Here is a 16307-nt window from a genome sequence, read left to right as displayed (position 1 = left end):
CTAAAACACTTAAGCCTAATATTTTGGGCAGTTTTACAACCTTAAGATTCTACCTTTCTTTTATAAGGGGAGGTAACTTCAGTGAATGAAAGATTGTGCTGAAAACCTTGCTATTTTTGTCGAGCCTGCCACTTTTGTCGCAAAAGCGAGACATAGCGATCCTACATTCCGTCGGCGTCGTCGTTGTTGGCATCCACAAATATTCACCCTGTGGTTAACTTTCTTAAACTATCCTGCATTTCAACCAAACTTGAACAGAAGCTTGTTTATGATCATAAGATGGTATCCAGAAGAAAATTTTGTAAAAAAAAATCCTGTTTTTCCGTATTTTACTCATAAATGGACTTAATTTTTCTGCCAGTTAACATAACATTCCCTCTTTGGTTAAAGCTTTCAAAATTTTAATAACTTTCTTAAACTATCCTGGATTTGTACCACACTTGGACAGAAGCTTCTTTATGATCAAAAGCTAGTATCTAGAAGGAAATTTTGTAAAAATTTATTTCCTGTTTTTCCGTATATTACTTATAGATGGACTTAGTTTTATTCCAGTTTACATTACGTACAGTCTGCAGTTAAAGTTTTTATAACATTTATTAGATTCATAAACCTTCTTGGATTTTTACCAAACTTGAACAGAACCTCTTACAATCAAAAGATAGTATATAGAGGAAAAATTTTTAATAATTTTTTCCCCATTTTTGTTGAGCCTGCGACTAACAGCAAAAGTAGGCGAGACACTGGGTTCCGTGGAACCCTTACAAATTTTTATTATGTTGCAAGAAAATCAGAAAGGTCACCCTCATTTTCATCCCATTTTTTTGAAGTATTCTTTTAAAATATCTCATCATCATTTTTTTTTCTCAGGTAACTGTGTTTTTCCCTATAGGATTCTTATAAAATACACAATCTTTCGCTAAAAGCAAAGCTCAGTGACACACTAATTATTTTATCACTTTGAAACTGTATGGTATAAACTAAATATTATGGTTATATATAAATTATTCTATCATTTCAAGGTTAATGGTCCCAGTCACTTTTATTTTTAACAAAATGTTTTTATTTACTTCAGATAAAGCAAGTTGAGAGTTTAATGGCTGGTAATTTGTCATTTGAACATTTGGCACTATTGGGTGAAAAGGTAAGTCAAATTCCCAGTATTTTTTTTATAAGATATGTATGTATAAAGATAAATATAAGATTTACACAATATAGATCACTTTGTTTTAGGGTCGACTGTAGATTGGTTAGAATTTACCTTTATACACCACTTCATTCTGTCACATCTAAAGTGTCTGAAAACCTATAATTTAACCTATCTAAATATCTATGAGGCAAATGCACTTTTACACATTGTTTTCATCAACTGAACAACCAAGTCATCATTTTACAATTATTGCATGTTATGAGGTTTGAAGCATCATATGTTTTTAAAATTAAAAAAACAAACGGAGAATTTTCTGTTTTCACAATAAAACACTTGCTTAACACATTCTGTCTTATTCATAAACATATATTTAAAAAAAACGTCTATAATTTTCACTTCATCTGAATCGATTTTGTCGTGGGAGAATTCAGGGGAGATAATTCAACTGGATATTTCTGTAAATCAATCAAATTGTACAGCTTTTCTATTTACTTACTAATAGTGATTAATCTTAATTAATCTTCTCTAAAAAGTATTTATCTTTTATATTTTTAAAACTGTTGTTTTATTTCCAAAATGATAATTTACAGATGTAATATTATTAAAACTGAACTCCATTTCTCTAATAAATAAGTTGGAAGTCTATATTTATTTTAAATTGAATTTTGATTGTATACACATTGAATCTCTTACAGAAAAAAGTATGAACAAATATCATAAATAGATTTTAGTGTCTTTCCACATCAATGCATCAAAAACTGTTACAAAATTAATGGAATATGAAAAACTCTTGGGGCTTCAGACATATTGAGTTTGCAAGATTCTTTCTGATCATACTTCAGAATAATTAAGAGGTGTAGTAGACATTGTTTTTGACCCATAGGACGCAGTCGTTTTTAGTCAAATAAACAAAAACCGTAACAATCTTTACATCAGATAAACATACATGTGAACCTCCCGACGGGAGTACAATAATCCCGTTTTCAGGGGTCTCCTCCCGACCTCCCGTTGAAGAGAAAAAAATCCCGTGTATGAAATTTTTCATGAATGAAAAATTTCTGCCCAACATATCAACTCAGACATCTGGTGTAACTGACATTACCTGAAGTTATATTTTACCTGTAAATCAATTAACATGCATGATTATATGGCTTCACTTGTCAGCTTGGGTGTCAAACATACTGGTAATCAACTATTTTTACCTCAGGCTAACTCAGTAACTGCCGTTGTGTAATAAAAACTTTGTGTATTTATTGGGTTACTTCCCTTGATTTATCCTGTTTTAAGTTACTTTCCTTTAAATAATGAAAATTTTTTAAAGAATACAAATAAAATATAAATTGAACAAATAATCATAAAAGGATGGTAATTAAATGATTTTAAATGTCTTAGGACAAATAAAAAAATAATAATTTGAAAATTATTTGAGGGTTCTATACTTCCTTTCAAGGCTTAAATTGAAATTTATATAATGACTATGACCCTTGTTTGAATAGGTACCGACCGTGCAAGGGCTGTAAAGCCAGTCAAGGTCGTTAAAAAATTCCATTTGTTGTTGAATAGGTTTCTGCATATTCAAATTAAAACTACTTGCAATTGCCTATAGACGGGTTTATCTACAACTGACCTAGAAAACATGGGCGCATCCATTAACCTCTCACGTGACCGATCGGCCATTACAACCGTGAAAAATAACGCACGTGCATTGATCAAAACATTATCGATTTTTTGTTTACATTTGTATTTCTTTCATTTTCTTATTTGTTTTATTATGGATAGCGCCGAAAGTTATAAAAAAGGTGGAGGCAATTCTTGTGTAGTTAATAGTTGTACAAATAATCGTAGAAAACTTCAGATGTGGAAAAAATCAATGTGTGAATTACACAACGAGTTGCACAATGACTGTCCTTGTTTGATCCCATACAAGTTTCATTTGATGCCTTCTGACGAATTAACAAAACTCGAGTGGATCAAAGCTATTAACAGAAAAACTTTACCAAAACGTATTTATGTATGTTCCGAACATTTTCTTGATGGTGCGCCGACAAAAAGAAATCCGTTTCCCAAATTAAAACTTGGTTATGACAGTAAAGTTACACCCGGCAGACGCAAGTTGGAACGTCGTGAAACGGCTGTGAAAAAGCTAAAATTAAATTATGAGAATGATTCTGATGACGATAATGTATCTGACTCTACTGGTTTTGAAGCTCTAGACATTTCTGTAAATAATGACAATGAAACGTATCCCGAGGCTACATGTAGTTTTAATGTAGCTTATCCTGAAACTGTTACTGAATCTACCCAGTATGATGAGACGGACTTTCTTATTCATGACGACCATCCCTATGCTGAAAAATGGTCAGACACGCAGACAACATCAACTCAGACAAAACTTTTATTGACAGAGGAGAAGGGTGTTCAGAGTAAAATAGAAGGGGGGACCATGTCAGCAAATACGAACATAGTGACTGACAGTGACGCTTTATTATATACTGGTGTAACCAAGGAAGTTTTTTTTACTTTAGTGGAATTAGTTCGTGCAGACAATCAATTCAATTTTCAACTGGATATTGAAGATCAGCTGTTGCTTGTACTGATGAGGTTAAAACTGTATTTGATATTTGATGATTTAGGACGTCGCTTTGGCATTTCAAAAAGTTTGGCATGTAAATTATTTAATTCTTGGATGCCAGTTCTTGCTGAAAAACTTAAGGGCTTGGTTGTTTGGCTTCCACGAGAAACAATTCGAGCTTGTATTCCTGAATCTTTTCGGGAAAATTATCCTCGTACAACTGTGATAATTGATTGTGCTGAGACATTTATACAGAGACCAACGAATCTTAAGAGTAGGTCAGAGACTTATAGTAACTACAAGTCACATAATACTGCAAAATATCTTGTAGGCATTGCACCTCATGGACATATAATGTTTATTTCTCGGGCTTTTGGAGGTAGGGCAAGTGATAAATTTATAGTAGAAAAAAGTGGCTTTTTACAGTATCTTTTGCCAGGAGACGAGGTGATGGCAGACAGGGGTTTCACAATTGATGATTTACTTTTCCCACTGAGAGTCAAACTAAATATTCCAGCCTTTACAAAATGCAAACCACAACTTAGTAATGAGGATTTAACAACAACCAGGCGTATAGCAAGAGTAAGAATTCATGTGGAGCGTGCGATTCGTAGACTTAAAGTTTTCAAAATTCTAAGCAGTACTGTTCCAGTGTCCTCCTTGAAAAACTTTGATGACATTCTTCTTGTATGTTCAGCCCTTGTGAACTTAAGATCAGACTTAATAAGAGAACCTGATGAATTTGCTGAAATTTAAGCTCTTTATTCAGATAGTTTGTTTTTACTTGGTCTCATGTGTACATTTGTAGCATGTATTTCATCATATGTACGATTTTGTTACCAATCTTAACATCTAATAATGTATTCAATTGATATTTGCCACTGGACGTTAAGAAACAATCAATCACCATCAGGTGTAATACCAGTCAGATACATGTATACATTTATATACAAATGTAGGCATGATATTTACTTAAGTAAATAGTGCATGAATGAGTTTCTCTTTCAATATATATAGTTAAAAAAAGGGGGAGGCCAAAAGCAGGGTTCATGTATGCCGTCTCTGGATCAATCTTTATAAACTTTTTTCCACACATATACATTTATGTATCAGCACGAGCTTCTTTCACCATTGCTTTAAAGATTTGATGCAAGATTTACCAAATACAATGTACCTTTGACATCGTCGCAAGATGTGCAAACTTCATTTACCAATTAATTTGTTAGTTTCACTCTATTTTTTTCACATTCAGATGCAAATACACATGTATATAGATATAATGATAGTTGTATAACGCAGGACAATTCATCAGTTTATACAACATGTAGCTTTAAGTACAATTATTTTTCAAAGTATGCTTTTTTCCCCTGGGGGGGGGGGGGGGGGGGGGGCGCTCATTGTTGAAGACTGTTTAACTAGGTGACATATATTTGTTAACATTGTTGTGCTTTGCTTTTTTTGTTGATACATATTGTAGTTGTCTAATTGGCACTCACACCCGTACATGTACATGCACCACACCTGATTACTGTTTTTTAAAATAAAACATAATTTTATTCTTCTTTACATTTGTTTGTCACTGTTTAATGATTCAAATGTACATGCACAAAACCGGTTCTTATTGACTCCAAAATGTATCCAACATTATTTTGTTTTGTGTTTATATTTGTCATATTTTAAAAAGAAAGTGTCACTACTTAAAATGTACACTTGGATGGAGAGTTGTCTCATTGGCACTCATACCACATCTTCCTATATCTATGTGAAAGGTTTAACTAATTAAGTTAACTTAAATGAAAGAATAGAAATAATTTAATCAGCTTGTGCAATTTTAATTACTTCATAAAATTTCTAAATATTCTACTTAGTACAAGACGATCATTGTCAATCTCATCGACTATTCTGTTCAGCATTTTATTAGAATAAAAAGTCCTCAATCTGCTAACTAGTTGCTGAATATACTCTTGATCAAAGGCTATATCTATAAGAATATTATCATCTGGACATCTCCAAATAAAAATTTTAGCTTTATGTAACCCGGTACAAAACATTGTTAATTGTATTTGCATAAAGTATGCTCTGCTCCCTTTTTTCTTCAATACATAAATCCCCTCACTATTTTTTTCTACATCATATTTTGTATTAGCAATTAGTTCATCTAAACAATTCCATTTGTTGGCAATAGGAAATGGGCATTTAACTTCGAGTATTGTGTCCCCATTCATTATGCCATCCGGACTAGCTGATAGCCAATTTTCTGTCAATGACACATACATCCCATGATTAATAACGTTATGGCCCTCTGACTGTAAATATTTTTTTGCAATAGGTTCTTGCTCATTACCATACCGTGTAAACTTATTCCCTGTAAACTTTGGGTACAAATGTTCTCTGATAAAAGCAGAGCAATCTGTGGTTTCCTTTATTGGAACCTTGCTAGCACTGCTAGCTGTAAGGCGTATTTTTCTGGCATCCTTCCACAAGACACTGCCACTCTGTCCTTTTGTATTCATATGCAATTCTTGAACCTTAGCAGGAGTCAGAGAAATGTACTTATTCCAGAAGTTGGAACACTTTCCGCACGAGTCTAAAGCTGTATGATCGCCATGATCTTCTTGTACGATATCCTTTGTGAATGGTTTACAGGTAAAACTTTTGCTTGCCGTTGTTCCTTTGATGCTGTATAAAGGAAGTAAATCTGAATTGTTTACTGCTTCCTTAAACTCTCTATCCAATGTATACATGGGTGTATCCCGACTACCCGGTATGTTGTTGTCTTCATCACTGTCCATTATATCTTCCCCTGCTTTTGGTTTTTTGAAACTAATGTTCGACAGGGGCTTTGGTTCCACATTTCTTGTTGTTCCACGATTCCATTTTGCATTTTCATCTGTACATGCTACACCTGTCAAATTGTTTCTAACTGCATGCTCAATTTTCCACAAAACAGCCCCAACATGACTACAGGTATGGCCTTGACCAGCCATACACGAACACCACCCGTTAACTATTGATCCATCCCCATTACAGTGTACAAATACCTCATTTGTTCTTGAGACTGTTTGTGATGACCGTACTTCTCCTTTAAACATAATTGTCTTATCATCGTTAATATGATGTGTTGTAACACCCACGTTTCCACTTTGAAAATAATTAAAGCTTTGAAGGCTTTTGAAGTTCTTCATTTGTTGACCGTCAACTGCTTTTGATTCAACAAGAAAGTTGTAAATATCTCCGTACATCATATTTGGCCACACACGCATGTCGTCAATCCATGTTTTGACTTTATCAACACCCGGAGGTTTCCATTCTTTTGCTACTAATGACATTATGTTGATTTTCTTCGTTATGATCGATAGACAATAAAGGCTTGTTTACAATTTTTTCACGGTTGTAATGGCGGCGCTATTACGACGACACCTAGGAGTCGCGTCACTAACTAAGGGGGATAATCGAAAAAACCTGTCTATAAAGATAAAAAAAAATAACTTGCAATTGCAGACTGTTAAACAAATGTTCTAATTGCTATGATTGTTCTATAGAATAATGATATAAAAGATATGAAGTAAAAATTTAAAGAACATATTAAAAAAAAAAGAATGTTAGATTGATCATGTAGAATATAAAGATAGAGAAACTTTATAAGTACAAAGGTACTATAAACATAATACATTGGATGGAAAGTTGAAGAAAACACACTTTAAAAGACATTTTTTACAGCACACGGTTACATTTACGACAAAATTAATGTCGATTAAAAACCTCCTGATCTGAGTCCTAATCTCCTGACCAAAATTTCCCAATCTCCTGATCTGAGTTTCACAGTCCATCACATGTATGGATAAATGAGTTGATAAATCTATAATGTGCTATATTTCTGTTTTAGGTATATGACCTTGAATCAGTAGTGTCATCAAACTTTACTTCAGTCGATAAGAAAATACAAGTGACAAATAGTGCTGTGACTTTAAATCAGGGAAATATTTTATCTGTGTCTCAGAACTTTACATCTACTCTTAGTGCAATGAACAATACTGTGCAGGATCAACTGGATATAATCAGTAAAATGCCCGGACCACAGGTAATTAGTTCAATAAGTTCAATATATTGTTTCCGATTACTTTTCATGATCTAGAAACATAATGTTTATATGTTTTGCAAGCTAACCTTAAGATAATGTGATAAGTTTGTCAAAGTTATCAGCCTCAGGTAAACAAATTTGATGTGTTAACACCAGTTTCAATCTTAATCAAATATTTGACAAAATTTACACCTGCTGGCAAGCATAGAACCCAGGTATGGGATTGTGAAGGAACAGAACAGGATGATGTGAGCCTGGAAAAATATGTTTTAAAAGGTTTATCATGGTAGTTTTGTTCAGTATAAAGTACATTGTTTTATCATTTAATTGTTTTCCATAGTAGAAATATCCATGAAATATTGCAAAGTAGAATCAAATTTACGATATTATTTTTAATGGTTTTTGATGATTTGAAATGATACCATTAGACAATTCACCCTGATTATTCAGGGAATGAATTTATAACATGCTGCTATGAAGGTTTTTGTGATTAATATTTATTAAAAATAATTTTTGTGTAATTTTTAGGGACCTGAAGGTGTAGGCAATTTGACAGCATGTTTCCTGCAGGAATATTCTCAAGGATCAAGATTACAGGAAGCTCAAACAGAGACAGATGAGTTTCCATTAGATAGTGATCTAAAGGTAAATTTTTAGGTCTTATTATGGCATTCTTAATTTAAAAGCAAGCAACAAAGATGACCCTTTTTAGCTGTCAAAACATAAAAAAACAGAATTGATCTCTTGAATTGCAAATGGATCATTGGATCAAGGAACCCAAAGCAATCAGTCAGTAGATGTTTCCAAAGATCAGTGCACCACTTCTAAATAAATTTCTGATGTTATGGAATATTTATGCAAATAGATTGCATTTTTGTAATAAAAATTTGAGAATTTAAAAAAAAATATTTATATCAATAAATTGAAATCCAAAAATGACCACCTTTACAATTTTACTCCTATACCTTAATCAATTGGTTTACAATCCTTTTTCTTTCAGACAAAAGTTGTGATGTCAGCATATTGTTCAGTGGTGAATGGATTATATACTAGAATGGAAGTGAAAAGACCTTCACAGGCAGACTATAGAACAGTTAAATATCAATGTATATGTTGGGGGGCTGTCTCTGGAGAAAGTTTCAGATATTGTAAAATTTTCTTATGGTTATGTCCAAGGGAGAGTTTTGGTGGAAACACGTGAAGAAAGTTGTTAAACAGCGAATTTTCTTAGATTACATTGTTTAACATTGCTGATTACTCAAATTAAAACAGCAACATTTCACTCAAGACGGAACTAGGTAAAATCCAGTGCTACTATTAAAAAAGAATTGTTCTTGTCTGTGACAGTCACTATCTATAGGTTTTCTAAATGTTTCAAGCTATGATAACAAGCAAATATTGTAAAACCTCCTTACCTGATTACTTTCGGGCATTAGATTACCTGCTATAAGTGTAGTAGTTATAAATAAGAAGATGTGGTGTGAGTGCCAATAGTGCATACTTTACCATGCATCTAGTTCAGTATTGTATTTTTTTTGCAATAAGGTGCTATTTTTTTCCATTATCTATAAAGTTCATAGTTGGGCATTTTATATGTAATATTATATTGTCTCAATTAGACTCAAATAGGCAGGAGCATAACACAGCTTGGTATTCAAACTTCAAGCACTACAGGAAGGTGTATTGATGAGTCAAAACAGGAAACAATGCATGTATCACAGAAAATAGATGAACAAAAACCATGCAGAAAGTCAAAACTTCATATTTTGTTATTGTTGTTTAGATAAATGGTCCTTTACAGGGAAGGGAAACACTGTTTTGAAATTCAAATTTAAAACTACAATACTATTTATCTCTTTACTTTAGCTTTTATGGAATTGATAAACAAAATGTATGAATTTACGATTCCAATCAGAATATTCAGGTGGCATGAGTTGGATGCCATGACATTTTAAGATTCTCCTATCTAACATTATAAACAAATGTTACATAAGAATTTGAGTTTATAACCTTCCAATCAGTTTTATGATTTTTTAAAGGTTATCAAGTTATTTTTATACCATACCAGCAGAAGTTAATACTGTTTAGGTTATGATAATGAAATTTCTTTGAAATATGGTAGTAAGAATAAGCTAGTCCAGTTGGTGCTTTAAGGTATAGGACTGTTCAAAAGTGAGTAGCCAAAAATTCACAAGTTTGCAACATTGTTCAGTTTTGTGGAATGACACTTTACTCAAAATTCACATAAAAATTATTGTGAGAATTTCTTATGAATATTTGAATTAAAATATAATTATGCCTTTTATTTTTTTGGTAAATTTGATGACAAAAACATAATAAAATGTTTTCCCTCAAAATGTCACATGGCTTTAACAAGAGTTTTGTTTGTTTGTGAAATTCACATTAAAACTAATTGAATTTTTACAACAACAAAAAAAAATCATTTCACATGAATTTCACAGAAAACAATCATTCACATGAGCAAAAGTTCCCATGTAGAAACCAAAGGTAAATCTTTTAAAGATGAATGTTTCATGAAAATTTAATATCAGATAAGTCACAATTATTATTTTTAAAATTCTGATTTCAAATAAACTGTTTTGTGATATTTTGGTTTAGATACTAATTTTGGTTTTCTTCTACATGTATGTTTTCAGTACAATTATGTTAAAGTGTAATAATTTCAGTGTTATGTTTAAGTACATATGATCCATTTATTAAGTATGTACTTAGGTGAAATTTTAAAAATCTAGAATTTAAAATTGATACTTTAAGTCAGAAGAGCATTATTTGAGAAACAAAATAAGCTAAAAATATTGATAGGTGATGGAGCTCCTTTTCGAGATATTTAAAAATGGCAAGAAAAGGACGACTCGGACTTTTACCTTATATTTGCATTGATATTATTTGGGTCTCAAATCGAAAGAAGAGAAATCTAGAATCTGCTTAAATTTTGGTAAATGACCTTTTATTAGCTATTGAAGTCTTATATGAAAAGAAAAATGGGTGTTATGGGGCAAAATATTTTACCCTGTTTTCGTAGGAAAATAAAGAAGGAGTTCGAACATCTGACAAAAATTCCTAAACCTGACCTAAGTACATCCTTAACATAAAGTCCTTTAGATTTAACCCTGTGAGTCCGTTGGTTGAGCACAAAGATAAGTTCCTTCAAAATAAACTTTAATACTGTTATAATATTTGTTCAACATTCCTTGGTAATACAAATGTTATGACAAAAGTGCTTTGTGTCTTTTTTGTTTGAATGTCACAATTCCAGTCAACTTGATATATTATTATCTTTTGCTCAAATTATGTTTTTTTTTTTTTTGTATTATGCATAATAGTTTTTTTTTAGACATCATTTCATCTGTCATTTGTATTTTTACCTTTCATTTTACCATAAGAGTTATTACCCCAATTTCATTTATAAATGGATCATAAAAGTAATCAGACTGCTGGATAAACATTTCTTACACTAGCACACAAGTAAGTGTATCTCTCACCATAAATTAAAATGCAAAGTATTATACAAAGTCAAGAAAGGCTTGGGATTTTTCAGCTAGTACATAGAAAACTTAGTTTGCTTAGTATAAAGATTCATATTTGTATGTGTTTTTTTTAAATCAACTTTTTATTATGTAGTTTTTCTAATACAAATACATATTATGAACATTACCGGTATTCACCATTTATCAGTTCAGTAATTTCAGATTTATATATATAAACTTAGTTATGAAGTCCCATTCTTTATTAAACTTTTTTAGTTTTCAGTAAACAGTCAGATATTTGGATCTCCAGTTTATTTTTACTATTTCGTTTCTATTCCTAATTGTGTTCATTAATTGATCTTGAATATGGTGCTAGTTGCACAGAAACAGATGTTAACTATTGTTTTAAAAGTTCATTTATGCATTCAGAATTCAGAACTAAATAGCTTTATATGAAAAATGATTTGTGTTGACTACATTGCATTGTTTAATTATGTTGTTAAATTTGATTATTAAATAAACAAATTTATTATTACAAACAGTTACATACATTTTTTTTGTCTGTTAATTTCTAAGATTTGAAGGATGGATGGATGGCTGTAACAGTGGCAGTTAGTACATGCGAATTCTAGACAAATTTATATAAATATGATATAATTGAGACTCAGCTTTGTACTAGACTTTCTTGCTGAGCCAGATTTTTAACATGCTGTATATTTAGCACCCTAGCAGCAAATACCAATTTTCCATCCAAGTTGATGTAAGGATATTAATTTCTCTGGTCTGGTTGACCATCCGTAAGTCATTCAGTCCAGTACTAGGTTTAAGTTATTTGGTCATATCAATTTGAAACTTGTTACACATATAATAAAATGCTCCGCTGGTCGCAGCTTGATACGACCGCAGAGGTCGAACCCTGAACAGTTGGGGCAAGTATGGACACAACATTCAAGCTTGATACAGCACTGAATTTGGATTGTGATTAAATATTTGACACAGCATAGGTTTCTGACACAGAATGAATGTGGTCTAAGAACTTAAAAATTTTTGATTTACCTATTCAAACCATATCATTATTATTTGCTTTTATATATAAATCAGAAATAACCAATTTAAAATGGAAAATTTTAAAGAAAAAAAAAGGGAAAAAAAATCCCCCCTTCCCAAATTTTTTGAACCCCCTTATGATTCATCACCCCCAAACTCAATCCCAGCCTTCCCTTTGTGGTATGGTACCTTGCAGTACAATTTCAGAGAGATACATACACTTGAACACAAGTATAATTGTCTGGAAACTAGAAAAATGCTTGTTTTTTTGCCCCTTTTTGGCCCCAAATTCCTAAACGTTTAGGGCAATTACCCCCAAACTCAAACCCAGCTTTCCCTTTGTGATATGGAACCTTGTAGTACAATTTCAGAAAGATCCATACACTTACACACAAGTTATTGTCATGAAACTAGAAAAATGCTTGTTTTTGCCCCTTTTCCTAAAATTTTGAGGCAATTACCCCCAAAATCAATCCCAGCATTCCCTTTGTGATATGGAACCTTGTGGTACAATGTCAGAGAGATCCATACACTAACACACAAGTTATGTCTGGAAGTTACAAAAATGGTTATTTTTGGCCCCTTTTTGGCCCCTAATTCCTTAACCCCTAAAATCAATCCCAACCTTCCTTTTGGGGTATTGAACCTTATGGTAAAATTTCATATAGATCCATTCACTTAAACTAAAGTTAGAGTGCGAAAACCAATGTGTCTTCTGACGACGCCAACGTCATACCAATATACGACCGCAAAATTTTTTTGCGGCCGTATAAAAATTAGATGTGGTATGATTGCCAATAGACAACTCTCCACAAGAGACCAAATGACATAGAGTTTTTTATGTTTATTATGGTGTGTACTCTAAAAATATGCCAAATTAGGGTTTTGACCAAGATTTCATAGTTCACTGATAGTGTGTATGCAGTTAAATAAATGTTACAGTGTTTTGTCTTGAAGTTATGGTAATAGTAACTTGAAATTTGTAACATGGGTTCATTATGATGTGAATTTTTAAAAAATATATCACAATTTAAGGTTTTGACTCATAGTTCACTGAACATAGCAATATAACGTGAGACAGTGAGCAAGCATGGTGTTCTTGTTCTTGTTAAGTTGAGATGATCTGTTTTTATGCTGATCAAATTATCATCCTTTTCTCACACATTATCTGTAAATCAGAGGAATCAAACAAAAATCTTGATCAATTTTGCATGGTTTGATGCCAATTGGACTGAAAATATCCATATATCAACTATTTTCTGTGTTGTTTTTAACCTGTGTCATCAACATGGAAAACAGATCTAGTAACTGCTCAACTCCTTCTGTCAGTAGGAAACACCTTGTAAAATTTCAAACTATCGGCAAATATATTGAATCATTCCCTTTCATAGAACTTTGAAGCAAAGAAAAGCTTGATGAACATTTCACTTGTACAATGAGTGTTGTAAAATTTCAAACTATCAGCAAACAGGAAGTGGCAGCACTGTTGATTATAATAAATGAGGAATGTGTCCATGGGACACAGATGATGACCCCACTTGCATATCATATTAAGTTATAAAGGGACATAACTGAATAACAGTAAAAGTTACGCTACCAAAATCTCTGAGTTTTGTAGTAATAAGTATTGTGTATAAATTTCATAACATTTGGTTGAGGCAAACTTAAGTTAGAGAACGGAAATGAAAAATTCAGCAATTTTTCCATTTGTAAAGGGGCATAACTCTAGAATGGTTAAAGTGATGCCACCAAAATTCAAACTTGATCTGTGTTTTGTGGTAATAAGCATTGTGTATAAGTTTCATAACATTTGGTTAAGGCAAACTAAAGTTAGAGAATGGAAACCAACTATGGGACGTACGTACGGACGGACGTACATACGGACGTACAGACGGACAAGGGTAAAACTTAATGCCCCCTACGCTACGGCAAGGGCATAAAAATTGGTTACATGCTACAACTCAACATTATCAAGCTGCAGACCAAATATAAAATCATTCTTTTACATTAAAGCCAAGAAACTGTAGCACTTGGCAATTTTTGGAGTTATGCATTATGCCTGGGACAAAAAAATCCCTACACATCAAAGACTGACTGGTGTCTAAATATTAGATATGAATAAAGATGATCCAAGAAGTGAATACTTGTAAAAAGGGTTTTCAGAAATCAAAATGTTCTTTGTAGGTCTAGTACACAAGTCTTAATAGATCAGAAATGATATTTTGTATCAATTCATGACATAAAATTCCTACACACATGAAAAAAGGCAGCAGAACAGCACTTTTATTTCTGTTTCATTTCTAAGTCACAGTGAGGCTCAACATGACGCAGTAATCCTCACTTCACTGCAACACTTTTAAGATTGGTTCATGAGCATTGGTACCTAGATATCCATTCATATAGACTTATTTTGTTATTGAAAGACTTTTTTTTATTTCATTAACTCCCATAGAAATGTTGATTTTTATCACGTGTTGTTCAAAATACAACTGACATGGTAAATTAAACTGATGTCCAGCACATGTACATTATGTTTTGTTGAAATTAGAACAATTACAAAGCCAAAGACGAAAAATTGAAAGGATAAGTTCATTTTCATACTATACCGTGCCACCATACCAAATTTGAACCAAATCCAACAAAAGATGACATGTTGCCAATGCAAGATTATGGTTTTATGGAATACTGAACAAAAGCAATACAGTGTGACCACCAGCCTTCAGGCAAGTCTATAATCAATCCATGCCCTTGAGGGAGGAAAACATTTAACAAACATAATTACATTTCTTTACATATGTTTTATTTTAAAACAGTTGAACAGATCATATTTGATCACAAGCTTTAACTAAAATAAAATGCTTCGCAGAGCGCAGCCTGATACGACCGCAGAGGTCGAACCTTGAACAGTTGGGGCAAGTTTGGACACAATATTCAAGCTTGATACTGTCTGAATTTGGATTGTGATAAAAATTTTGACATAATATAGGTTTCTGACACAAAATAAATGTGGTCAAAGAGCTTAAAAATTTGAAATGGGACATTCACTTTACCTAGAATGGTCTGATATCCAAAATCTAACAACATGGTTAGATTCAGCAAATAAAAAAACACCAAAAATTTAATTTTAGTTGAAATCAATCAAAAGTTTAATTTTGGACCCTTCAAACCTTAATATGGACTAATTTGAAAACAGGGCCCAAAATAAAAAATCTAAATGCACAATAAGATTCAGCATATCATACAGCTGCAATAATTAAGTTTTTGATGAAATCAAACAAAGTTTAATTTTGGACCCTTTTGACCTCAATGTAGACTAATTTAAAAATGGGGCCCAATATCCAAACAAGAGGCTCTCAAGAGCCTGAATCGCTCACCTGTATTTCAGAGGAGAAGATTTTTAAATGTTAGCAAACTTGATGAACAAATTGTGTAAAATTGTCTTTAAAGGGCAATAACTCCTTAAGGGGTCAATTGACAATTTTGGTCATATTAACTTTTTTGTAGATCTTACTTTGCTGAACATTATTGCTGCTTACAGTTTATATATATCTATAATAATATTCAAAATAATAACAAACAAGAGTGCACACGCTGAAATGTCTCGCCTTCTTTACTAATCATTGATATTATGTTGATAGTCCTAAATATAAAGCTTTATTACAACTGTCACATAAACTTAACATTAACCAAGTAAACTAAACATTGACCAATGAACCATGAAAATGAGGTCAAGGTCAGATGAACCATGCTAGGCAGGCATGTACAGCTAACAATTCTTCCATACAACAAATATAGTTGACCTATTGCTTATAGTTTAAGAAAAACAGACGAAAACACAAAAACTTAACACTGAGCAATGAACCTTGAAAATGAGGTCAAGGTCAAATAAAACCTTAGATCATAAAATATTTCCATACACCAAATATAGTTGAACTATTGCATATAGTATTAGAAAAAAAGACCAAAACTCAA

General features: G+C 32.3%; 2 protein-coding genes across 4 annotated transcripts in view; one reads left to right on the top strand and one right to left on the bottom strand.

Moving 5' to 3' along the window:
• The window catches only part of LOC127698342 (uncharacterized), a 49379-nt gene extending 37552 nt beyond the window's left edge, over positions 1-11827 (top strand). For all 3 annotated transcript variants that reach the window (XM_052201751.1, XM_052201753.1, XM_052201752.1), the window contains 4 exons: positions 1073-1141; positions 7606-7800; positions 8329-8445; positions 8801-11827. In XM_052201751.1, coding sequence (XP_052057711.1) covers positions 1073-1141; positions 7606-7800; positions 8329-8445; positions 8801-9001 — 582 coding nt within the window. In that variant the 3' untranslated portion in view covers positions 9002-11827. The remainder of the gene's footprint in view (positions 1-1072; positions 1142-7605; positions 7801-8328; positions 8446-8800) is intronic.
• The window catches only part of LOC127698360 (maleylacetoacetate isomerase-like), a 50125-nt gene that overhangs the window by 5470 nt on the left and 28348 nt on the right, over positions 1-16307 (bottom strand). The window lies entirely within an intron of this gene.

This window comes from Mytilus californianus, unplaced genomic scaffold, assembly GCF_021869535.1.
Source record: "Mytilus californianus isolate M0D057914Y unplaced genomic scaffold, xbMytCali1.0.p SCAF_4, whole genome shotgun sequence".
Lineage (NCBI taxonomy): Eukaryota > Metazoa > Mollusca > Bivalvia > Mytilida > Mytilidae > Mytilus > Mytilus californianus.
This window is presented reverse-complemented; position numbering and strand designations above follow the sequence as displayed.